This window comes from Ciconia boyciana, chromosome 6 (assembly GCF_034638445.1).
Source record: "Ciconia boyciana chromosome 6, ASM3463844v1, whole genome shotgun sequence".
NCBI classification, from domain to species: domain Eukaryota; kingdom Metazoa; phylum Chordata; class Aves; order Ciconiiformes; family Ciconiidae; genus Ciconia; species Ciconia boyciana.
The window spans coordinates 30,134,186-30,159,887 of NC_132939.1; the positions used below are offsets into that span (position 1 = coordinate 30,134,186).

The 25,702-nt window shown below is 40.8% G+C and overlaps 2 protein-coding genes across 2 annotated transcripts in view; both read right to left on the reverse strand.

Annotated features, from left to right (window-relative positions):
* SPTBN5 (spectrin beta, non-erythrocytic 5) overlaps positions 1 to 998 on the reverse strand; it is a 98,853-nt gene extending 97,855 nt beyond the window's left edge. Inside the window, 2 exon segments of the mRNA XM_072863879.1 lie at positions 558 to 674; positions 871 to 998. Of these exon segments, the coding sequence (XP_072719980.1) occupies positions 558 to 668 (111 nt within the window). The 5' untranslated portion in view covers positions 669 to 674; positions 871 to 998.
* An 8,650-nt stretch (positions 999 to 9,648) lies between these two features.
* Positions 9,649 to 25,702, reverse strand: part of EHD4 (EH domain containing 4) — a 32,454-nt gene continuing 16,400 nt past the window's right edge. Inside the window, exons 4-6 of the mRNA XM_072863618.1 lie at positions 20,949 to 21,361; positions 16,832 to 16,996; positions 9,649 to 14,297 (exon numbers count right to left, since the gene is read on the reverse strand). Coding sequence (XP_072719719.1) covers positions 13,761 to 14,297; positions 16,832 to 16,996; positions 20,949 to 21,361 — 1,115 coding nt within the window. The 3' untranslated portion in view covers positions 9,649 to 13,760. The remainder of the gene's footprint in view (positions 14,298 to 16,831; positions 16,997 to 20,948; positions 21,362 to 25,702) is intronic.

Here is a 25,702-nt window from a genome sequence, read left to right on the forward strand (position 1 = left end):
AACTGTACACTAGCTCTGAAGCTTTTTGGAAGTCTGAGACTTACTGAAAACAAACTGGTTTGTACTTGCATGGTAGTATGTCTGAAATTGCTAGACTTAAGGCGACTTTTTCAGAGCCATTGAGCAGCAACTCAAGCTGGACTGATGAGGCAAAGCAGAAAGTCTTAAATTTCGGCCAGGCAACTAAGAATTGAGCATCGTTTAGGGAAATCCAGACATTTGCAGATACTTTACTTATAGGAAAAAGAAGAGCAAATAAAGATCTTCCTCTGAGATGATCACCAAGATACAGTGGACATCACAATATGACAGGGTTATAAAGTCTACAAAAGTGAACCCTGATTTCAGGGAAGACTGGTGACATGGACAATGGAGACAGATGTAAGGTAAAAGATACAGGCTGGAGCCTCTGGTTAGTCAAAACCTTCCTTGCTTGCATATATGTATAATGACAACACTCAGAAAAAATATGTAAGAAGTAACATAAAAAAACATAGTGGGTGAAATAAATAAAATAAAAACCAGAAAAAAAGCCCCAGATTGAAGGAGCTACCTACATTATTCCTGAAGAAGACATTGTTCATCCAGTTGGTGAAGGTTTTCTTTTGCATGGACATACGCTGCTCCTGCAGCTTTTTTATATGATCTTTTTCATATTCAGTACCCATGGTCACCTAGGAAGTCAGAAACTCCGGTGAGGTGCTGAAGACATCTGCCTGGCCAGCTACAAAAAACAGTAACGTGCCCAGTGTATGTAGGGAACCCAGCCCCAACAGGTACAAGATTCAATACCACACCCAGTATAATACCTTAATTTCCTTTTGCTTGTACTTTGCACTTTAATTTCACTCAACTTTATTTTTCACTTACTTGAGTTCTCCCTTTTAAAATGCATCTCTAGTTTCAGGATGAAAATGTGACATATATCTATGCAGCTTTACTTTCTTTCTTTCAGTCTCTCCCCAGTCACTTGATCCCATGAGGAGCACCATGGTCTGAAAGCCATCAATAACTTCCTTGGGTGTGCTGGAAGCACATGACAGAGAACTGATCTTAGACCCTGTCAGAAAGAGGGATCTGCAAACCACTTCCAATGCAGTGCTTGAAAATGCGTTATGTTCTCTGAGGACTGCTTGAGATGCTGCTGTTGGCTTTCAGACCACAGTATTTCCAACAGAAGTCAAATAGCTGCTTAGAAAGGAAATGGAACTGACTTGGTTCTTTCCTCTCATTAGTTCAGTTTTTGCATATCTGTCACTGTAAGAATGGTGACACAGGTTCATAATCACATGGACAAGGTCCTGGGCTGGGAGTCGGGAAGCGTTATTTCTCTTCCCCAGGCTGTCACAGGCTTGCCTGCCTCATCCATATCAGTGAAAAATCAGGCTTGTAATTCAACACAGCACCCAAGCTGAACATTCAGGAAGATTAGAAAGGAGGAGTCTTCCCTTTAGAGCCTGTGACACAATAAACTGGATTTCAGCTCAACTGAGCAACTCTTTTGGAGTCATTTGGCTTACGGTGTAAATCTGTAATAGCAGTGACCTTGCTGGTATGAAGGCAAGAGAATCACTTAAAAAAAAAAAAATCAGTGCAAGATCCATAGCTACAGACATCTTTAGTGACCAAACACCATCTGCTTGGACTACTGCCATAATTACAAGTATTACCTGGATAACAGCCTAGCTGCGAAACCAAGAAACCTGTTGTAATGGTGGAAGAGGAGAGAGGTGTCTGCTGCTGTCAACCCACTGCAAAGAGAGAAGGAAATGAAAAATTAACACACTGACAAACTGCGGAGGTGTGGAGCAGGGTGACCTGCTTCCCAAATATTCTGTGTCCATCTTGCAAAAGCCCAGTTCTGAGCTATTCTGGGCTCTGTGCCTTTTTAATTCATAAAATGTAAAATACTGAAAAAAACCATGATCTGTCTTAGCGTGAGAAGACAGCAATAGGGAACTAGCAACAGCAGCCACTGCAAATGGGAAGTTGCTTGCCTGATAGTTTTCTGTGCTCTAATAAATATGAATAATTTTGCCATTTTACAAGATAAAAAGGTGTGCGAAGTGCAGAAGCAATGATTTGTTACTGCATTTTCTATTTTCTTTTTTTTTTTTTGGCAGATGTTTCTTAACCCCCACTGCTTGACTTCTGCAAAACAGGGACGGCGTTGAAGCCTGACAGTTCAGCAACAACACAAGGAAGGATCATGTCCATAGACAAAAACCTTATGAAAGGACGAATTTAGCCAAGTTTGAAATGGAACTATAAAGAGGATCCACACAATATTTTCTGATCTTTTGGGCTAGTTCAGCACTGGCTACTTTCTCCATCAGGAGAGCAGATATTCAAAGAATTGCCTTTCCCTGCCAGAGGTGTGATATTAACTCACTCCCACGTAATAAATCCATATAGTTAACCCATATCATAATGCCATTTCTGAATTTGCAAAATGGTTCTCAGAATGTCTGCAGGCTCCTTTTTTAAAAAGGGTTGTTATCCAAGCATTGCAGCCACCCTGAACAATGACCAAACTAATTTCATTTAGGTGCAGAGGAAGCTTATTTGTTGAGCCACTGCCTCACACAACAGCTCACCTGTTTTACTAAATTAAGTTAGAAATGCTCCCTGCATCGGCAGATGATTACCTGAAGACAGATCTGTAATAGATGATCTGCGTTTGCAGGATGCAAAGGCAGTGCTAAGAGCCAAATCTGGCTATAATGATACATTACAGAAAAAAGATCAAAGAACATTAAAAAAAAATAGACTTACTCGGGTTTGGAGGAACTCCTTTATGACATTCAGCAGCTGGTCATTCTGGAGAATGACTTTCAGTTGTAGATCCACTCCTATTCCTACGTTCAGCTCGCTGTTTTCATGCAAAGCGACCTTTGAATTCAGGAACGGAGACCAAGTATTTATGATCTACCTGTGAACCTTTCATCCAATCTGAAGGAAATAACCCATCAGAACACAATGAGTAAGGGTTGTCACAGGCCTCGTCCAATTCTTACGCTCAAAACTAATGTATGAAAGGCATCAAAATTGCTATAAAGCAGTAAAAATAGTCATCCACCATGCTGGTGCTTTGGTAAAGAGCATCTTTCACAATTTCACTGAAGACTCTGGCTGATGACAGGCTGCTTTTCTAAAGGAATTCTTACCTGGGAAATTGAACCTGACAATGGAGTCTGAAAATGAAAGCACAGCAGAGGGTACAAAGATCAGAGAAATTCCCAAGTGGTTAAATTGGGATACAGCAAATGAAAATGTGAAATTGTGAGGTGTTAGGAATTTGGCAGTCACTGCTTTGAGGAAGCTCGTGTGCACAGATACCTGCTGCTGACAGGGCAAACTGGGGTCAAGCTGGCAGTGCCAGCTGCTTCCAAAGTTTACTATTGGTGGACTTCTCGTTAGTACCAAAAGGGAAAATAATTCTGGTAACTTCTATAGCAGTGAGTCCTTTCTGTCACTTACAAGGTCGCACAAGCACAGAACACATTGACCTGGCATAATTGCTGGGAACCAGAGGGTTGCTGCTGGGAATCACTGCTAGAAAATGGGTGGGTATCTGAAATCAGAAGCTGTAAGTGAAGATGCCCAGCTCAGACATGAGGTAAGGGAATAGCAGTCTTTTCCATTCTGGCAAGTGTAGTTTAATTAGCATCCAAAAGTGACAGGAGGAAACACGTAAGAAGAAATGAACAAACCCCCTAAAACTCGGTACAGATAAAACTTGATCAACAAAATCTGTATCTTCATACACACCCTCAAGAAATTTCATACATAACGTCACATAAGACAGCTAAAAATAAAAAATTTAATACATATGTTACAGGTATTACTCAAAATATTCCCTCCAAATTCCTAGACTTGTGTTCACCAGCCAACTAATACAACGTAATTCTTAATAATCATTAAATGGGAATAGGATGGCAGGAGGAAAGGGATATAAATTCAGCAACTGTTTACATATCTTCTGTAAGCTCATTGCCTGGTTATAATTCCACTCTTCTCTTTTCTGTCTTGCTTTTAGTTATACCTACATTCTTCTAAAGGTAGGATTATACCTACCTAAGCTGTTGGCTTAAATCTGGTACAGGTTGGCTAGGTTGTGTGTGTTGAGAAAATGTCCTTGCTCCTAACAAATAGACGGCAGAGGACCAGTAGGGGACTTGGCCCTGGATGCAGGCATTTCTCCCTATTGCAAGTTAATTATTATCTAAATGATTAAACGTGTGAAACACTGGCTTTGCTTTTTATGACGATACAAGGCAATCAAAGATCTGGTATAAAAATCTCACTAATTCCTGAATATTTATCTCTATTTGTAGTATCTATCTACAGTTCAAAGTTAAAATGGTGGACATTTATGTGACACTGATAAATAAAGCCATTTCCTCAGTTATTTATGTCCTAACAAGATAAGAGGAAAGGCACAACAATATTTATGTGTAGTGTCCTGGAGGGACCAGGAAAAAATCACCCCTCCAGGCTAACCATGGGCCCTCTCTTGCCACCTTTGCAGGAAAGGGGAGCCTTCCCACCGACCTCAGGAAGGAGGAGAAGGGCCCAAAGAGCACCCTCCTCTTGCCCTGTTTTCAGTCTGGAGTGTTTTTCCATGATGGCAGCAGCTTTTTCTTGTTTCTCAACAGGAAGGACCCTGATGTGGGATTCCCTTCTGCAAAGTAGCAGCCACATAAGACATGTTAGGTTTTTTTAGCACCCTTTCTTATCTGCCCACAATCTTGTTCAGCTTAAGAGGGAAACAGAGACTGTGGAGATCAAACAGACCTCATGCCCAAGCAGCCTGGCTTGCAGCCTCAAAGTTCCTCTGCCCCCAGCCCTTCTCCCACTGCTCTTCCACTCTTGGCAACGCCATGTAAAACAGAGAGGGATGTGACACTTCCTTTCTACCTATTTGAATTTTTTTATTTTTTTTAACATAGTCGTCCTCCTCTTCCCACAACACCTATGTGAATTCCCAGCTCCTCTCTAAAACAGGAAGAAATGTTTAATTCCCCGTCACAAAGAGCATAAAAGCAACAGTCACAGGACCAGTAGAGGGTTGCAGTTGCAGAGTTTGCTGCTCCCACTCCCACCCCTGACCTGAGTAAGGGCTGATCACCATGAGCTTTTCCAGGACAGCAGAGCCCTGGTCCTGTGGAGACCTCCCTGGCCCCACTCTCCAGGCAGCAGCACTGGCTTCCCCCCATCATTGCCCTCGCCCACTGGGATGGAGGAGTCTGCCAGAGGGGAATACATTTGCACAGGTGCGTGCAGATGCCTTCATGTGCCAAAGTGTCCCTACATAAGGCCATTCACAGCTGACAGTCCTGTAACTAAACAAGCTCTTCATTGTACCAAGCTACTACATCCATGCTCTGAGCTGCCACTGAGCAAAGCGAGCTCCGACCTAAAAGCCATGCGGTCATACTCATGCCTGCTCTTACAGAGGACTGAGTTTATTCACATGGCTCAGGTGAAAGGTTTGACACAGCCTGTCACCCTGGGTTATGTATGCTTTGCATACACACGTTCCTATCATAGGAACACACGTTCCTTTGCATACACACGTGAAGGTACGTGAAAATCCTGTCTGATCTCTGCTAAGGAGAAGGTTCCCCAAATCTCAGAGAAAATAAGTATATCAAATGCAAACACGTGCACGACAGCTCAGCCCTCTTACCTCCCACTGTGTCTCCAGCCATGTTGGTTCCACATGTAAGAGTCTCAAAACAACAAACATCTGGGCCTTGACTCTGTAGAGTAGGAAGGCAGCCCCCTCTCAGGGCCATGGTCTTGTAGCCCACAGCATGCCAAGTAAGCACAGAAACTAGCCTGCTGCCTGGGTCCCACAGTTAGCCTTCCCCTCCGCCGCCCTCCCCAGCTCCTGCAAACAGCTAACGTTCAGTCTCATCAAGGCAGTATAGACACAGGTGAGATGAACCATGATCCCAGAATATTTCCTAACCACATATTGAATTACAGCGAATCTTAGACCTCATCGTGGCACAGAGGAGCTATGCTTTGGATACTGAGAACACCAGAGAGCAGCAGGCAGTAATTATTGCAAGAAGCTGTTTGCTCATTTGGGATACTAAGACTGAAGAAAAGTTGGGGCGTTAGTCAACAGCAGCTTCGGAGAGGCACGGAGACCTCCAGCTGTCAGCCTGCACAGATTCCCTGCTTTCACAGGCCTCTCAGCTGGACTTTGTCCCTGAATAGCCAAATACTTCTCTCAGCTTCTCTCCCCGAGAGGCTCCAGTTCACCACCCCCAGGCACCCCCCCTCTGCCCCCCACATACCTGCCTTCCCAGCGCTGCCGTCACCAGCTGCCCCAGGGTGCCACCCACCCGCAGGCAGGGGGGTCCCGGTGGATGGAGCCCCAGCTCCTCTTAAAGCTGAGCTCTGCCTGGGAGGATCTAAACTGGCATCCCGGGGTGCTGGGTTGTTACAAACCTCAGCCTCCCCATGCTCTAGTCTAAACTAGAAGTTGCTTTTCTCTTTGAATAGTTGGCTGGCGGCAAGATGACATCAACAGGGAGCAGAATTCAAGCAGAACAGTCGAATTACGTCATCCAAAGGAACTGGAGCCCCTTGCTGCATTTGAAAAAGAGGACAGCTTAAAGCAAAATCAGATGGATTTATTTTTCCTGGCACGAAGAAGTTCAGTCATCTTTTTGAAACAGAAAATATACATTTGCTTGTTTAGTCATGAATTAAAGACATTTTCTCCTTGGAGCTGTTTATATTATCTTGAAATTTTCCTTCTGTTTCTGAACCTCAAACAGTGAACATAAGAGCTTCAAAGGCTTTGTGGTATGAACACATGGAACAGAGGACTTTAATTCTCTTTCCATTTCATACAAACATAGATAAAGGGTTTCAAGTGACAGAATAGCCTTAGCATTTTGAACATCATACTGCAAACAGGCCCTGGAAATCGCTGCATTGGCAATGCCAGATCTAACTAGTGTATTTTTATCATATGGTTCAGATTTTTTCATTTTTATTCATTGCTACTAAGGAAGACCACTGCATGAGGGCAAAACTACTTCTCCTTTACAGCTGTATTTTAGGGGGTTATTTGCATATTGGAGTGATAAAGTGTTTAGCTCTATTTATTGATGAAACAAGCTTGTGAGACGTACATGCAGATGGGCTCCCAGGACCCTTAGTGCCAGAGCACTGCACCTTACCCACAGGGATGGCGTATGCCACAGTGTGCTCTCAGGTTTTGGTCCCCCACTGCAGATTACTGATTACAATCACAGCCCCCTCCCAGCCCAGGCTTCCCAGTTTCATTGTGAAGGCCACCTAGTCATGTGGAATGATTGAAGGTAGCTGGCAAAAGACATAGCATTGTATAAACAGTTAACAGTAAGGATGCAAATTTTAGCAGACAAGAGATAAGACAGGGTAGCGCTAAATGAAGAAAAATTGCAATTACTCTCCATTGTAGGCTAAAATCACCAAACCTGAACTTACTGTTTATAGTTACATTGTCGGTTAATTTCTTACTTTCAGACTAGACATAAAATTAATGCATTTTGAGAAAAAAACCAGAATGACCCGAAATAGGAAATCACTAAGCATGAGCAGCATCCTTCATCAGTTCCTTGTTTAAAATGTTTAAAAAAAGATATTCATACATAGAAATCTTACAGTGCACCTGAAGTACAGCATCCAGTGAGAGACCCATACCATCCATGTAAAGTGACCTACTTTCATGACAATGAAATCTTCAGAGCTCCAGACTGAAGTGGAATATGGGATGCCAAGCTAGCAACACCTTGGAAAGAACATGGACAAGCTCCATCTCAGAGAAAAGAATAGGTGAGAGAATAAGTTAGACTTGGCATTAATGAGTTTCCAGTATTGACTGGATCAGAAAGTAACTGTGAGTCCACAGTCTATCACCAGGTACAAATCTGTGCTAGCATGAAGTCCGGTGGGGAAAGGGAGAGGAACCCATCTCAATACCGTGGTTTCCACAAGAGAAGGTATATTTCCCTCAGAAGTCAGAAAAGCTGTATAGATACAGGACTTCCGACTGTAATTGTGAAAAACACGTACGCCTCCTCCTGCCTGTGCTTTAATCACAACAGGTGTTTGCTGGGTTTGGGCATTTATTTCCAGAAGATAGCTCATTGCCATGAATCCCAAGCGAAGGGAGGCACCTTCAGCAGATGTGTTTGTTCATCTGTCTAAGCAGTGCAAGGCAGCCAACTCTTTCTCCTGGGGTTTCCTACCCAAGTCAGGCAGGCTAGCCCAAGGGCCAAGCTTTCTAAAAGGTCCTCTGCACTCACAGTTAGTACTTGCAGCATGATAGAGCCTTGGATGAGAGAAGCTCTGAATAAAAGTGTCTGCTCCAAAGCCCTTACAAATACACCAAACATGGGAGCCAATAACAAGGTTTGGAGAAACTAAATGGTATGGTAGGCATAAATAGAAATATTTCACAGTTTAAGGGTGCCAAATATTGTAAGTAACAATTACTGCAAAACTTACAGTTGAACTGGTAGTGTGGACATTCATCCACTTTTCCTGTTATCCAAATATAAACTGTGAATTAGAGCAGAACATCTAACTATGAAGTGTGCTGCAAATTTTTCAAAGTCTGAAATGTCTTGTATGGGGAGTATGTAAAACACCATTCTGCTAAAAAAACCAAACCCCCACCTCCAAACCCCATTAAAATTTCATCTTCTCCAAACTATTTCTGACTTCTATAAGGAACAGTTCAAACAAGCCACTGCAATTCAACAGCAGTGTAGCCTCCAGGAACCCACAACATATTGTTTGCATGTGAAACACTTGCTTTCCTGTGACCTTGGTGGTGGCATGACCACCACGAACGTAACAGCCTAGCTTGCTAACACTGCTACCTACGAACCCTTTTAACTCTGCAGCAACTTACATTTGCTTGTAGTAGGAGTGATAGCTAAACTGTAGCAGCCTGGTGGCACAGATGTATCTCTGGACATGCTTCAAATAAGTTGTGTATATACAGGAGAAGGAGAGGGGCAGGAGGAATTAATTTAAGCACAACATTAATATGAATGTTCTACTGATATAATTGGATATTTATAAGTAGTAGGTAGCACAGTGTGAAAGATGCCCTTGGTTTTTTTGGGACAAACATATCAACAAAGTACTTCTTGCTAAACTGCTATTTAATCTACCTTTATTTTTCAAGATTAGTACCCCCACTGAAGTTAAAAGAAGTGCCTCTCAGCTCAAGTTTCAAGTTTTCAATCCACACAGGAAGTTTTTGGTTTATCTTCCACACTTGGACTTTAAGAAATTTCCATACTTAGACATTAAGAAACTCCAAAATTACATTCTGCTATAAAAAGCTAAATACAGAGAGGTGCTGGAGGGTGTTTTTTTTTCTTCCTTTTTAAATATAAATTTAATTCTGGAGTCAAGCCTTGGCGTAAGCAGTAATTTCAGCAACAAGTTCAAGGACATAGAAGAGAAATAGCCATAACCTATTATGGATGCATAAACCAAGGTGGGAAAATAAGCCGCTTGCCAAATAGCTACTATATGCCTATGAGCCTTAAGTAGCAGGATTACAAAATTCTAGTCACTGAAAGATTACCTTCCAGAAAGAAGCTTACAAAAGAAAATCTCAGGTAGTTCAATATTAGTTTATTAAATCAGCGATTTTTATCACCACTTTCTAAAAATGATTACAAAGCATATTAAAATATATTACAGTATCTGCAAGGAATTTATTGTGTAATAAAAGTGCAACAATAATGAACTTACAACTTTGTTTGCCTAGTTGGACAAACTGAAGCACACTGGACAGATCAAGCCTTCCCTCAAACATTAGAGTGCCTTTGAAGTGAAAAACCACAGTATTTAACAAAAATATTAGAAAAGGTGAGCATGTGAAGTAGAAAACAAAGTTCACATTCATTCTCTCAGTGCTAAGTTACACATACCCATCAAACCATGCACTTCAAACTTGCTTGAATTCAAAGAGCCACCAAGAGAGTGCATGTTGTGAAGGGAAGGAAGTGAGAAGAAGAGAAAGAGGGCACATTTCAAGTACTGGGGATGAATGATGTTGTTGAAAGTCAGGGACCGGATACTGCTGCTTTGAGACCAGGTTCCACACAAATCCATACCATCCCCAACCATAACAACTGGGGCCTCACCCTGACCTAAAAATCTTTGTAAACTCACCATTTTCAAGCTGTCACAGCTTTAAAAGGCTCTTGCTGTCTTGTAGTGTGGTTATGAGCAGCAGCCCTACTTTTTTGTTTTCTGTTCCAATCTACAGCAAAATTCTAATTAATGTCTGTGGGAACAGAATTAGAGTTGGGAATTAAAACTGTGTTACAGAATAGCTGGAGAAGAGGTAAAAGCAGCAGTCTCTACTTTGGTTTATGGCAGCAGACTACACCAGGAGCACTGATTTCACTGGATGAATTACTGACAGTTTTGAATGGTCTCACAGCAAATGTAATCAAAATCCTAGGCATAAAATGGCCAACAAATCCAACGTCTTAGTTGTTCTTCAGCAGATATTAGTAACAACAAACTGAACACCAAAGGTTACCTCATACTGCTGTTCCCAATAACTACTTGGAGCACAATTTCATGAGAAGGTAATCCTGCTCACTTCTCATGCTCCTAACACACAGACACACTAACTCCACAGACCACTCTCCAAACTGTTGTGTGTGGCTGGTTTAACTAGCTGAATGGGCTTGCAGGATCTGACAAGCCAGAGAGCCAGCACGGCAAATGGAGTAGGCCCATGGGTCTGCAAGGAGGTAGCAAGAAGAGAGATCCCTTCCCCTGAGCAACAGCAACCTACTATATCAGTTTAGCTGTGCAAGAAACTGCTGTTTAAAGTCCACATGAAATGTACTTTATTCCTATTAACTAAGTACGATGCTAGTGCACTTGCACCACATATCTAGAAATATATTTATGCATGTAGCTCTGTATGCCAATCCTGAAACACTTTATTCCTCCAGATAAACAGAGAAAATCCATCTCCGCTCCTATACATGCTTTGTGCATTCCCCTTCCAAATTGTACAGGAAAACAAAGCAAAACATTTCAACCCCATCTAGACAAAGTATTTTAACTTATCAAAATGATACATTTCCATTTGTCTCCCCTAAGCCCAAGTTAGCACACTGTCATGGAGACTGAAGAAAAGGCTGTGTTCTCCATTTTACTACCAATAAAGCTAGAAAAATAAAACAAAATCACCGAGAAACTATCCTGCTCCTCTCACTGAAGGAGGACATTTCTACTGGCATGGGATCACATAGCTCCAATGCATTCAGAGCATCACCCCTGGAAGCTACACACGGTGGGAACTCAAACATGGGTTCACCCTTGGAACCCTGTGCTGCTAAAGAACAAGGTAAGGCAGACAGAGTCAGAAGATCAGCAACTTCCCAGATCCTCTCAGCTTTGTCCACACTACAGTAGTCACAATACACAACCTTGCTTTCTTTCTCCTGGTGACTTTCCTTACTAAGCTAGTCAGGTTGGTCATTAGTGCATGAATTTGTTACTGACTGCAGACACCGCACACAAGCATACATTACTGCTTCTGCAGACCATTTTTTTTTAACAACCCCTGCAATGTCTATAGACTACTTTTTGTTCAATCAAAAATAAATTACATAGAAAACCAGTTACTCTGCAGATGTACAGTCACACAGGTAGACTCATGGTCAAGTTTCACAGCTCTACTAAAGTGCACAGAGAGGCACTAAGGCTAATGTGGCTCCTAATTTAAGTCTAACAGAAATCAAGTTGGTATGCCTGAATGATATGAGAAAAACCTAAGAATTAAAATAAAGCAAGCAAGCCCTCAAGAACAATTTAACTATGCCAGGATATCCCTGATACAGACCTGGAAGCCTGGCAAGGTAAAGGTGTTCTTCTGTCATTACCTAAAATAGCTTCATTGTTTTCGCATGGTAGAGCCCTGGCAAAGCTCACGGTAATTTCACATCAGAATAGAACAGATGCAGAAAGATAAGAGGTCCTGAAAGATCTGAAGTATTAAACCTGACAACCTACAAATGTACGATTTGAAAAACGAAGCTGAGGCTCTTCTTCGGTCACCTACAAATCTGAACACGTAAGTGTGACTAAAATCTTAACTGGGAGACAATACCCAAACTACTTCCCTCCTCATCCCTACTGCAAGGATGCTAAAACACTTTTTGGCTTGCTCTGTCTCAGGAGGCACTACTGCTACCACTTACTGAGACTCAAAGAAAAAGTGCTCAAAACTACAGTACCTTTGATGTTTAGGGTATTTCACACTACAAATGGAATACAAGTCAATTCCTACTCACATGCACAGAGCAAAACTGACTGCCAAGTTTGATTTTAGAAGAGAACTGGCCCTCCCTGAAAGACTCAAGTTCACAGGGCCAAAAATTCGTGCTCTTTTAAGGTACTGATAAAAATCTGTTGTAAGCAGCCGGTGTGTTCAACTTTGATTGTGTTGTTAGAAAAATGAATGTTTATTAAGCATCCATTCCTTTCATGCATTGTTTTCAATAAAGGAATAATATCTGGAGGGACCAGTCTATCATTTATTACAGTCAATGTAAAGATTCCTGTTAGCCTCCCCACCTTTCAAATCTGCCACCATAGGAATCAAATCTCTCTTTTGTGGTCGTCAGCTACATGTTGGCAAAAGAAAGTTAAAAAACGTTTAAGAAAAGTATTATATATAAAAAAATATATAGTGATAACTGTATAGTTAGCTGTAAATAGAAATTAAATACTAATGAAAATTTCCCGAGACAATTTTATGTGCTTTGAAGAGGCTGACTTTGAGCAATGCACCTTTTCTGAACAGAAAGCGAGGCTTGATTTCAATGGAAATGTGATTTTTTTTTTTTTTTTTAGCTTATGAAAACATTCTGCTGTCGCTTTGAACAATTCAGGAATTTATTGTCTGCAGAGCAGCTAAACTGAAACCTCAAAAGAAACTCCAAATCCAAGGAACAAAGGAGATTCAGTTCTTCTAATGATAACATTGAGTATATAGTGCTGTGTAAAACTGAAGAAGCAGTTCTTCAGATAACAAGACACAATGATGACAGACTGAAAGAATAATTTTAATATTTTGCAGTTCTAGCTATAATCAGTAAAGGTTTAAAACAAGTCTGCTCATATTCTGAGCACTTAAAAGACTCTCCCCATTACTCTTCTCTCTTTTTCTAACCCCCTATTAAATAACAAAAAGAACATAATTAAAATTTCCTTTTATATCGGCCTTTTCTTAAACTATAGAGATGCTGACATTCACTCAATGCCTAAAGTATGTTTTTAGCATAGAAAATGTTCCTTGCATAGGCAGGTGAATTTAACATTTAGGGCTTCCTTGCACTATTTAAAAGAGCTTTGAGAAACTTATGGTTGATAAGTATTTAGGTTTGGTGAAGGTCAGTGATTTTTATACATGGTCTTTTCTGCTTTATGGTTGTAAAGGCAGCAAAACACAGAAGCAGGACTACAAAAACATTTTCACCTTATGATAGATCTATACAAGGCACTTGTGATAAGCATGTCTGAGTGAAGGTCAGCAGGGACAGCTACACGAATGTTTCCCTGCTACCATGCTTCTAATTTCAGTAACTTGTGTGAAAGGTGCTGTGAGCTTTAAGGATCTAAGCCTAATTTCAAATTTTGGTGGTTTCAATATGTTTGTTGAAAGATTTCCAAAATCCTCATTCTTCTCCTTGTATTTTTCACTCTGCTGTCTGGAAGGGTTTCCTGTGAGATGGTGGCACCAGGTGGAAAGGTAGCGTGCCAGGCAGTTCATATCCATCCAATTTAATCTTGATGAGATGTTTTGCTAATGCAAACTCCTCATCATCCAACATCCCATCGCCATCACAGTCTGCAAGTTTCCAGATCTTCCCCAAGACACTGTTGGGTAGTTTAGAAGTCACCATCTCCTTCTTTGCACTAATCCCAGATATTTTTCCATTGATTGGTGATAGAGTGTAGAAAATCTCATCATAAGCAGGTTTATCTTTGGCAACAATCCATTCGTCTTCATCAGCTCCTTCCTTAGCACCTTCTCCATATCCGTGGCCAAAAGGTCCTGCCATGGTGCCATCAAATGCTCCACCATGTACAATCTCTGTGGGCATATTGCTCTCTTCCTGTCTGATCAGGCTCATCAGGGATGCAATTTTGTTGGCCAGCATGTTATCCACAGCTTCAATTAGCTTTGGTTTCAAAGAATGAAATTTAGTGAAGTCACAAGTCTCCAACAGCTCCTGTCAATGACAAAGGTTTCAGTGACAGTAGTTACAAACATTTCCAATACATTGAAGAGATTAAAGAATGGGCTTCAAATTAAAATAATCTGTTATCTTTTGAAGCAGTTTCCATAACTGAAACTCCTCTTGAAGGAGAATCAAATCTAACACTTATGTACCATACACCAATATATTGATCAAACACACTAAGACAATTTTGCAACAGTGTATGAGCTCGTCTATTAAATTACATTTACAATACAATTTTCAAAATGGCGATGCATAAAAACATGGCAGTTGATGACTGTTATCCAACAACTTTCCATTTGGTGATTTTCTTCCAAACATCAAAGAAAGCATGCAAGTAGGTCCTCAGTCCTGCTAGAACTTATGCAAGTGTTTAAAGTTAAAAATAAATCCAAGAGTTTGCAGAACTGATCTGATTTTATAGATTAAACTTTTTGTTTGTGGTTAGGTCATGAAGAAGCATCCTTTACCAATAAAGAAAAACTGAGTTGGGATAAACAGCAGCAGCATTTTTATAGAAGTGCTGCCAGAAATCATGAAGTCATATGGTCCCTGACGAGTTTTCATCTTGTACATAAACTCCTACTAACCTCAGTGAGATGTTTAACTAGGTGATATGTGCTATTCCAACACAAGCCCAAGCATGTTTTACACCAGAGTGTTGGAAAACTAAAAATGCTTTAGGCAATTATTAAATGATTTCTACATGCAAAATGCTGGCCAGGAAGAGAGTTACAGTGGAAACTGTTAAAAAAAACCCCAAACAACCCCCTCCAAAACCCCTCTCGAGATGGTGTTAAATTGCTTTAACGAGCCACATCTATCACCTCAGGGAGCTGCTCCCGTACATATGAGAACTATGATATGAACCCAAGAAACCTGAAGCACAGGCAAGTGGCATTGCCCATGCACACAGAACTTTGGATTTCTTAGAGGAAAACTGCCGACCAACAACCATCACTCTGTTCAGGTGACATTTATACACAATCACCTGATTTACGGCAACTGATCAGTATAAGTTTATGGTATGCAATAGATCTGAGAAAGCAAAGGTCAAACCTGCTTTCTGTTTTGGCACAATTTTGTTTTCTCACAATTTTGCTCCTCATTACAGAAGTGACTGATCTCTCATGTATATATTTGCTGCCATCTGCTGCTGAGGCTTAGTGACATGCGCTATTAGTTTGATAAAGCTCTATTGAAATTTTGTTTCCATATTCAAACTGACAGGTGATCACCTCTCATTCTCTCATCACCAACAAAAGTGTCAAGGGAAGAAGAAGTCGACTTCTTCCACACAACCCCCTTTTAAAGCCTAACTCATGAAACCCTTCCGACAATCCCGCCTGTGAAAACCTAGCTGAACTAGATCTTGTGCTTCATCTATAATTGTCTCATGCCAATAACTGATTCTCAGGTTAAATATTTTAGTTCATAAAAGAAACTCGTGCATCCCTATAGATAGGTTAATCAGCCAGTCATCACTCTCTATGATTAGCAGTGTAAGTGTACCACATAAATTGTCAGAATGATACGCAAGCGTCAATCTGGGAAACATCCTCCATCACACTCATGACTAGCCCACGGTCAGACCAAACTGCAGGCTCCTGCTCTCATGTTCTTCAGCTTCCAAGCTGAATTATCTTGTAATTCAAAGGCCATTTAAGAAGCCTGTGACCTGAGATCCAAAAGTTGCAAATTGAGGCTTGAGAAATAAATTGAAAAGCATTGCTAACACAACATAGCTATTCTTCCCTACGATACTCTCTAAACAACTCACCTCAAATCAGAGGACAGAAATAAAAAGGTGAGAAAGTGACAGAAAGCTGGTAGTAAGATTGCATAAAGTTCAAAAGAGGAACAAGAGACAAAAGGTATTTAAAAATTAACAATAAGAGTATAAATTGAGAACTTCTCTCTTCTTCATAGAATACAAGCTCAAAAGGACAGGAAAAACTGAAAGGTATCACTTTCAGAAGGCATAGGTTTTAAGTTGGACTTTTCAGGTAACACATTGCCTTTATTACTCACTGGCAGACAGTATCAGTAAGGGCAAGAACAGAGTAGGGTAAAAATGAGTAATATGTGACTAAGGATATCTTTGCCTACAGAAGTATCTGATAGCATTAGAAAAGCAATATAAATACCCACATTTAGGATACAAAACAAGAACCAGCTTAACTCGTAAGTGTCCGCTGCCATTGTATTTGCACAAAACCTTTAGTACTATCTGCCATGAGGAACCAAGTATTGACTAAAAGGACAGAAGGTCTGATTCCTTATGGCAATTTCTATAGTCCTGTATCAGTGGATGCACACTAAGCAAGTTACCAATTTTTTTTGTTCTGCGCTGCTTCCAAGTCATGCTAACCCCAAAACAGACACGACTGATTGTCACTTCAGCTGCTCTACTGCTGTTGAATAATAAACTATAATGCTGAGATAATCTGTCCTCCCTTATTCAATTTGGCAATCCTGTTGGAAAGTTAGTATTATTTCAGTGGAACTGTAATCTATCATCTTACCTGCATTTTCTTGACTTCAGGGAAGTCCCCTGCTGAGATATGGTATTCCCTTTGCAGCTGGATGTAGATCTCTGGTAATCTGCTGATCAGTTCTTTCTTCTTGTTCTCTTTTCCAAATACAGAGGGCATTTCTTTTTTCAGATAGCTGATAATATAAGCATGAACCTAAGAAGAAGCGAAACTGAAATCAAGACTACTGTTTATCTACACTTAACATTAGTGTTCTTCAGCCAGGTCATAAAAAGAAACAGAAATAATATGTTTCCCTAAGCTAGCTCAAGGATAAGATATTATCAACGATTGTTTCTGGAATTTCATGTTTACATGAACAGTTATCAACTAGCTTTTGCTGCTTTCAGCATTCCTTTGAGGGGCAGATAGAAAGAAAGCACGTTTAAAAGAAATGCAGATGCACACTTGCAGTTTAAGAAGAAGCACGGTACAGCATTCTATTAGTACCAACAGCGAGAGAAAAAGCAAGGCCCCAAAACCACGTCCTGACACTACATGCATGGATCATACAGAGAGCGCCAGCCATACTGGTCTATCTGTCTCAGTGGTAGAGATTTTTAACTCCATTTGCCTTGCCAGTTACTGTGGGAAGCAATGGGATAATGTCTCAAGTAATTCAAGTATGCTAAGTGGCAGAGCTATCTAATTGAAGTGACACTGCATTCCTACCTATTTACCCCCAGAGGAGTGAGTACCTATAGTCTGTATTTATGCAGCCACCAGAGGATGACACAGCAGTTAGTATACTATAACAACAGCATGCCATGGCTGCCTTGGGAAGCCTTAGGGAGAAAAGTAGATGCCTACTTTTAGTAGTATATGCCTTTCCAGCATATAAAGACGTTAATTTAGGATGTCAACTCCTAAAACACATTGATACTTGCAGAGCTCTTAGAGTTTCCCATCTGCCATGATCAAGATAATCCAGCACTGCCATCAAAACATCCATCCTGCCCATGTACCCTCCCTTCCACCCTTACCCTGAACCATTCATCTCTTCCCCTTCATCTCCCTCCCACCACCTTTCACCACCAAAAGAATCTGCTTGGTCACACCAGTGATCTGGTCCAGGACAGAAATGGTGGTTGCACTTCTTAATTGAGGTGAGTTCACTTATCCAGTTCATTGTGTGGACACTGATGCTCGTTCTGCACACGAGAGGGAAGCGCAAGGACAGCCTTCTTTTAGAAGCAATGCACATCTATCACAACTTGACGTAATCAAACTGCTTTCCTAAGCTCTGACCCGCCCAGGACCACTGAAGTCAAATGACCTCCATAAAAGAATAAATCTTTACAGAACTCAGGTCCTTCTTCATTAAAAAAGGATGCAGCTGTTCCCAAAACAGAAGTTACTTACAATTTTCACACACACAGAAAAAAAATGTTAAAAAATAAGAATGTCTATCAAACTGTTGAGCTGTAAAAAGCTGAAATTTTGAAGACTGGGGGAAGACAAACTACCACAAAAAAGCATCAATAGAAAAAAGTTATCATGTAGATGTGGTGTAAGTATAACACTTAATACCTACCAAAACATGACAGAATGTGCCTTACAGTATTCTGTACAAACCTTACACAATCTGTACAGGTGAAGTGCTCTCCTTTCCTTCCTTACTTAGAAGGCTTACTGGAAACTGGAAAAAAAAATCTCTTTGTTTTTAAAGAAAAATAGTGTAACCAGTTTTTATTTGCACATCTTAATATCACAACTTTCACACAACATCACTTCCTCATATCTAAAAAGAGTACATGCATTTTAATTGCAGATAAATTTAAATTTCTACAGAGGAGAAAAAAAATTAAACAGCATAAAGAAGCATGGTTTCTGCATAAAACCATGAAATTTTCTAATAGGGTAGATATTAAGTATTTCTCCAGAATGACAGAACTGATCCAACAAGGATATTTTAAGAGAGTTTATAAATAATTTTAAGTAATTTTATGGATCTTATGTTTAAAATAATACTTCTAGCAAAACCAGAAGAGTATGTTTATAGTTCAAAAGCACTAGCAGTTTCACATGTGTATGCTATGTGGTCTAAGGTCTGCCAGTATGCACATGTGTTTCTTATAGATAAGAACAGTTCCCGTCTTCAAAATGGGATAGTGAGTCACAGGACTTAAAAAAAGAAAAAAGCCTAATGCCTAAATTTGACAGCAAGTTAACAGTTTGCTTTTGTTTTTTGTTTCTGTACATGTTTTAGAAGAGATTAAGAAAAGAGTGGCATAGAAACAGGACCAAAAAAACCCCCATGCAACGCTGTAAAAAATTATTTTTGAGTGTCAGTACTTTAAGTTCAGTTTGGAAGATAGAAAGATGACACCGGAAAGATTACATTGCTGCTTTCCTGCAGATAAACAGTTTATTCCCCTTCCATAGCTGGCTGATTAGCATGCCCTGTCAGCATCATGTTTTGTATTCACCTTTATCCATTTTTATTTTACATTACATAGAAACACCTAAAGATGATCCATCTGACACTCTTCCACTTCCAAAGGAATTGTAACAAATGAAAGCAAAAAGCTGCCAACAACATCCACAAAACAGATGGAGATCATAGCAACTTTTAATACATCATCATCAGGAATGTGATTTTAAATGGAATTTTCAAGGAAGCAACTGCTATGGGGTGCCCTAAAGCTTGGGCCACAAAAAAACCTGTAAGTGTATCATTATATTCAGAGAGTTAATTAAGCCAACATAGGAAGTGGTATACAACCCCACATGACTATTCTTATATCAACGTAGGTGCAAGTCCTCTTCATCTTTGCTTAGAAGTCCACATGAAAATGTGTTCCAAGACAACTGCATTAACTCAACTCGCATTCTGTTTGATAACTGCATAGGAAATTAGAATTTCTGTCTGGTACCACCAGCTTTCTCCCCAAGTATTTCTGAGGTTAGTTTTCCCTCTTTTCCAATTTTCCAAATGACAAATCGTAATTCTTGAATCACCAATTTTCATTCTGTTCTCGAGCTATTCAAAACAACAAGAAGCTTGGCAGTGCTTTTAACTATTATTCTAACAGCAGCTGCAGTGCTACAATAAAATAAACTCACTGCAGAATCAGAGAAACAGGCAAATAAATATTTCTGACTGCAACCAAAGCTTATTCTAGTCAGGCTGTGAGAAGAAAGGACAGATGAAGCTAGCATTGTTAAGCAGGGATTCTGAAGATCAGTGTAAAATATAATCAGAATGTTTTACAAATAGGTAATTAAAACTTGGTGATAATTCACAAAGCTTTAAAGTGACATCCACTCATTCATCAAAGATACTAGAGACCTATCAAAAAAAATTAAACAGGTTTTCAACGGTCAGCTGTAGACAGTCACAGTGTTGTCACACACAGCCTGCCCACACACACTAGTTAGTGACTGTAAGTTACACACAATGCATCTACTCCCCCAGAGCCAAAAACAAGGGGAACAGTTACAGGGGCTACCTACAGTGAGGCACATAACTCATGTCCCTGGACAACAAGAGTTGGGTTTTTCTGGATATGACGACACAAAGTCTGTATCACCCAAGTGTCTCTGACTGGGAATGAAGATGCAATCTGAGAGGCTCAAGAGTTTCAATCTAATGCACAAGCACCTCTCCAATTCACCAGGATCTGTGCTTCAGCAAGAGTGAGGCTTTTAATCAGTCTTGTATTCCAGCGTATAACATAAATGTATTTAGTCAAAGTGGTCTTCCACAGTAGCTGACTGACAGTATGCATTAAGGCATTAATATGCAAAAAAGCACATGGAAGGTTTCTCTCCAAAACGTAACATTAAGATTACCTTGCTGCACAGTGTAAAAAAAAAAAAAAATTCACTCCCCTACCAAGCAAACCATAGCTTTAATGGCCTAAAAAGCATCAAATCCCTTCTCTAAAGTTAGGGAGGCATGCCAGTGCAAGCCTTGATTTCCTCCTACTTGCTTCTATATCCTGAGTGGCTACCTCTTCCTTGAAAAACTGACAATTCAATCCATTTGCTGAAAAACACACAGTTTATAGGTAGAGAAAAATTGGGAATGGTGAGAAAGGACACACTGAAAGAGACAGAAGAGACTGCTCATTCAATTAATTTAGGTTTTTTTATCTTTTCTTACCTTTGCAAGTCTTGCCCTCTTAATGAGATCATTGAGTTTCCGCACAGCGGCCTTCTGTGGGAGACTCTGGATATCCTTGAAAAGATCCTGTGCCTCGGCTTCAAAGAGTCTTCGATTCTCTGTGTTTTGGAGAGGATGGGCCCAGAAGGAGCCAATGTAGACCCGCAGCACCTCTGGAGTGTTGATCACCTTTCCCAGGGACCACATGAGTGCACCGTAGACCCTCATCAGCTGCTGTGTGTCCACTTGGTCGGCCTTATTAAGCACCACTCTGATCTTGTCATCCTGGCCTCGGAAGGACTTAATAGCCTCTGAAAACTCATCAGATATATCCAGTTTATGGGCATCAAAAAGGAGGATGATGCGGTCGACCCTCTCAGCAAACCACTGGAGGACTTGGCAAAAGTCGTAGCCTGAAGGAAGAATACACTATTACAGTCCTACCATTCAGAAAAGTGAGTCTCAGAGAAGGTAGGGCTGGGGATAGAGAACAAGGGGACCATATAATCTACCTGGGGGGAAAAGAGGAGATGGACCACCTGGAGGAGAGTGTCTGTGGACAATGAAGTCAGGACAACTGTATCCTACATTTCCTTAGACCGGTCTCACTATTACCGCCTTTTGTTTTTATCACTGCCTTTCTCTCCACCTTGCCATCCATCTCTTATGTCACTATCTTTTCTGCTGCTGTGAGTTACTGTCTCACGCCCATGTTTGCCTCTTCCCAGGAGTTCTGGCTCCAGCAGAGTGCTCAAGCTAAGCAGGCCTGTAGGGCTCTTATCACAAGCTCTCTTCATCACTGTTAACCACTTTGATAGCACTGCCTATCTGTACTAACAAGGAAAACAGCACAGGTGCAGCAATCCATCATTAAGTCAGCAACCGAAAATATTTGCATTTTAATACCACTTCCAAACTCATCTCTCCTTGCATTGCAACACTTGCTGCTATTTCACAGCAGACTCAGAGATCCAATTTACAAGTAGTGTGCCTGCATTGCTGATGGCTTTGGGGACGTGACAGGTTACAGAACACGAGCAGTGACCTTTCTGATCATCTGAAACAACCTTTTTGATGTTCTAAAAGAAAGCCTATTAGTAGCACCTGTCTGAAGACTTTTATAAGTGCAGCTGGTTCCTAATCCACATAACAAACAGTATTCAGGAACTCCTTATTCAGAAGTGACACATTTAATCCACAGAGAGTCACCACTAGTGATGTGGCATTGGGCTTGGCATGGATGTGACTCATCTTGTTTGAGTAAGGAACAGCAAGGTATGAGCTGGGAGCCAACATCCCACCCCTCCTCCTCCTCTCAGAAAGAAATCAGAGCTAAAAGAGGGAGCAGTCAAAATGCAAGGACTGGTGTAAAGTAACCCAAACAGAATCAACAGTTTTGCTCCCAGCAGCATATATTTAAATGCCAACAGCAACGAAAGCTCAGTTACCACCTGTGAGCCCTCCAGGGTGTCTTTGTTGTTTCTCAGCTGTGTGAGATAAGCCTTTAAACCTCCAATCCTGCAGCAAAGAAAACCCACTTAGACTATTCATACATGAACCAGTTATCCAAACACTTCATACACCTGGTCCAGATACAAGTGAAAGACTCTTAACCACTCCTCATTCTCCCTAGCATCTTTTAAACAGTATAAATAAAAGGGTATGGGGACATTGTAAAGTTGCTTAGCTTTTCTTAAAACAATGCTGGTTCAGTCAAGTCATTATTCATTATACCTTCAAGTTGTTGATCTTTAACAGGGAACCCATAAACAAATCGGCTTTATTTGCATTCCAGTAGAACCTGACTAGGGCCAACATCAAGAAAATTAGACATACATGAAATAGGAAAAAATGGTGAACTCCAGATTTGTCATGGAGCATACTTGTGCATGTATAGCAACACAGGAAAGAACTCAGTCTTAAATCTTTTGTTTAAAAATTACAAATAGCATATGAAATGAAATCCAGAAATTGTAATTAATAGTAAGAAAATGTCCCCAGTTACCTGTCTTCCCCCACCCTCCCAAAAAAGAGATCATAAAACTTCACTAAAAACCCAGCACAGACACAACAAACTGAAAGGAGAGGGCTACATTTAAAAGGTGTTAATAGGATCCAAAAGGATGCAGGTCAGACTCATTAACTGTCTATACAAAAAAAAAAAAAAAAGCCAACGTAACCTTTTCCATTAAAAGGATTACTTTGTAAGGAATGCAAAATCTGGCCCCTTTCCAGATAATGCTACTCTGGTACATTCTTTCCTGTGACCAGTTCCTGAAGGGCTGAATGCAAGATGAAAGGTGAGGGCAAGGAGGAAAGCTGCACAAAACACAGCTGGAAGAGAACTATTCTCACTATACACTAATCATCTAATCAAAACCAGTATGAATAATTTATCTTTATAAAAATTTAGCAGGAAAGAAAGGGAGAAGAGAGATCTTGTATGTCACTTGTATGTTACAACATAGTTGCAACAGTGCACAAATCTGAGCTATGCAATAACCTGTTCTGATTTCACTCATGTAGAAGGAAATATGCTTGAAATGAAATACATAAAATTGCAAAATGAAGCAAGTCAAATTCTATTAAGTTTTACACAAATGGATATGTGAGAAGGTGACTTATAAGGCTGGTTAAATAAATATATAAATTCCCACCACACATTTGATGAGTTTTGAACTGTAAAAATAATTGTACAGTCAACAAGTGTATGTTAAGTAGCAATAAATTTATTTTAAATATGGATTAAATATTAATGATGCATTTGCTTTGAGAAATAAAAGTCCACTTGTTGAAAATGGGTAAGAAAAAGACCTAATTAAAAAAATCTATTCATTTTAATGAAAATTTGTCATTAGAAGTTAACCTATTTTATATACAGATTCAGTGGTTAGACATTGGAGTGTATCTGAACTACAGAGAAGTGATATATGGTTAAATATTTCAGCACTGAGACACAACGCATTCAGGATCCTGTCACGTACAGTACATGTGTGTGGATTATGGCTTTCAAAGTTGAGAAGTACTAGGTCAACACTGATCAGTTTGGAAAACTTGACCAAAAAACATTTGGTGTTGATACTTCTCAGCCTCTTGCTGCTCTACTGTTGCTATTTCTTCAAAGGTTTGTTCCCAATGACTGTTGTCAGCAATTATATCCAGCCTGAGGATCTATGTCTCACCAGGTACAACACCTACTTGCAAATGCATATTAGAAAGTCACAAGTCACCCTTGTACCCAGCTAAGGGACAGAGGAAAGTAGCAATCTACCAGCAGCACTGCATAGCTCTTGAGCTCATCCCGAGCTGCAGGGAGGGAGCATGCTGGTGCCTCTGACAGAGGCATAACTGTCAGGCATCAGTAACACACTGAGCAGAGACCACAGAGGAGAACAAAATAAAACAACGCGGAAGAGATGAAGAAGCTGGAGAGAAACTGCATGTGGTTACCAGCCCTGGCAATGCTGATGAGAGGAACAATCATGAGCTCTCATGTGTCATTAGCACAGGGCGAAATACCAGCCCCGTGCATGACAGCCACCAGCCATACTCAAAGATACAGCTGTGAAATCATGCAGTATGAGCACGGGTCAATTTTCTGTGCCAGTTAGTAATAAAGATTTAAACAAACGGTAGGCTTTCCCTCGTGGGCCCAAGGTAAATAATTTCCGACTCGCCCTAATACCATCTCCCAAAGGTTTTGCAATTCACAAAAGCATTAGGCAGGCTTGATGGGCTCCACCCATCCTCTGTGAGCACAGACAGGCAGAGTGTCCAGTTCTTCCACCCCTGGGGCTGGTGCTACTGGCACAGCAGAGGAGAGGTGCTTCAGATGAATGCTTCAGTGAGGAGCCTCCAAGCTCACAGAACAGTACCGACAAACCAGATGAATCAGGGGTGGGCAGTGCTGGAGCAATCCCACCTGCCATTATTGTCCAAGTACCACAGAACCAAAGCTACCACACACAATTTGGACGCGGAAAGAGCAGCCTTTCCCCCTGCCCAGTCTGCTGTTCTTCTAATGCTTTGCCACAGGTGAGCATCTAAACTTCCAGTCTTTCAAATGGAGCTCAGTGCCACATGGAAAGATGCACTTTTTGCTGTCTGGGGTTCAAGTTTCCAGTTACGTTAATGAAAGCCTGTCTCAATCCAGCACTCCTGGATTACACTCTTACTGCACTCCTGTTGGTGGACTAATCCTAAAGAGAATGTACAGTGTCTCACTGCAAGGGAAAGCCTGACACAATGCTGCAACTATATACATCACCCTACTTAATCCATGACTACATTTTCACAAGCCAGATTGAACTGAGAAAATTACCTGTATTCAAGTAACTCTAGTTCTAAAAATGCAAGCTAACCAATATCCTCAATTATCCTCTGAGCTCTTTCCCCATACTTCTTGAAACGCTTGCTTTCATGCCACTCAATCATGAGCCAAACCTCCCCTCCCTTTCTAAAAGCAGTTCCTCCCCAGACCCTGCCAGACATTGCTTCTCCTTCCTCCTCTCCTCACGCTCATTGGTCCTTCCAAACCTTGCAGACCATACGCACATTTCTGTCTGACATAGGCTTTATGAACGTCACCAGTGATGCTGCAGAAGCAGCACAGGGACCGGCATTGTCTGACCGGGGACAATGCTGGCATACGTCTGCACATTCTCCTCCAGCCACTTACGCAGCCCCTAAACTGACAGGCAGGAAGCTTCTGGCACAGCCTCCTGCCGATAACAGGAGAGGGAAACGTGTGTCAA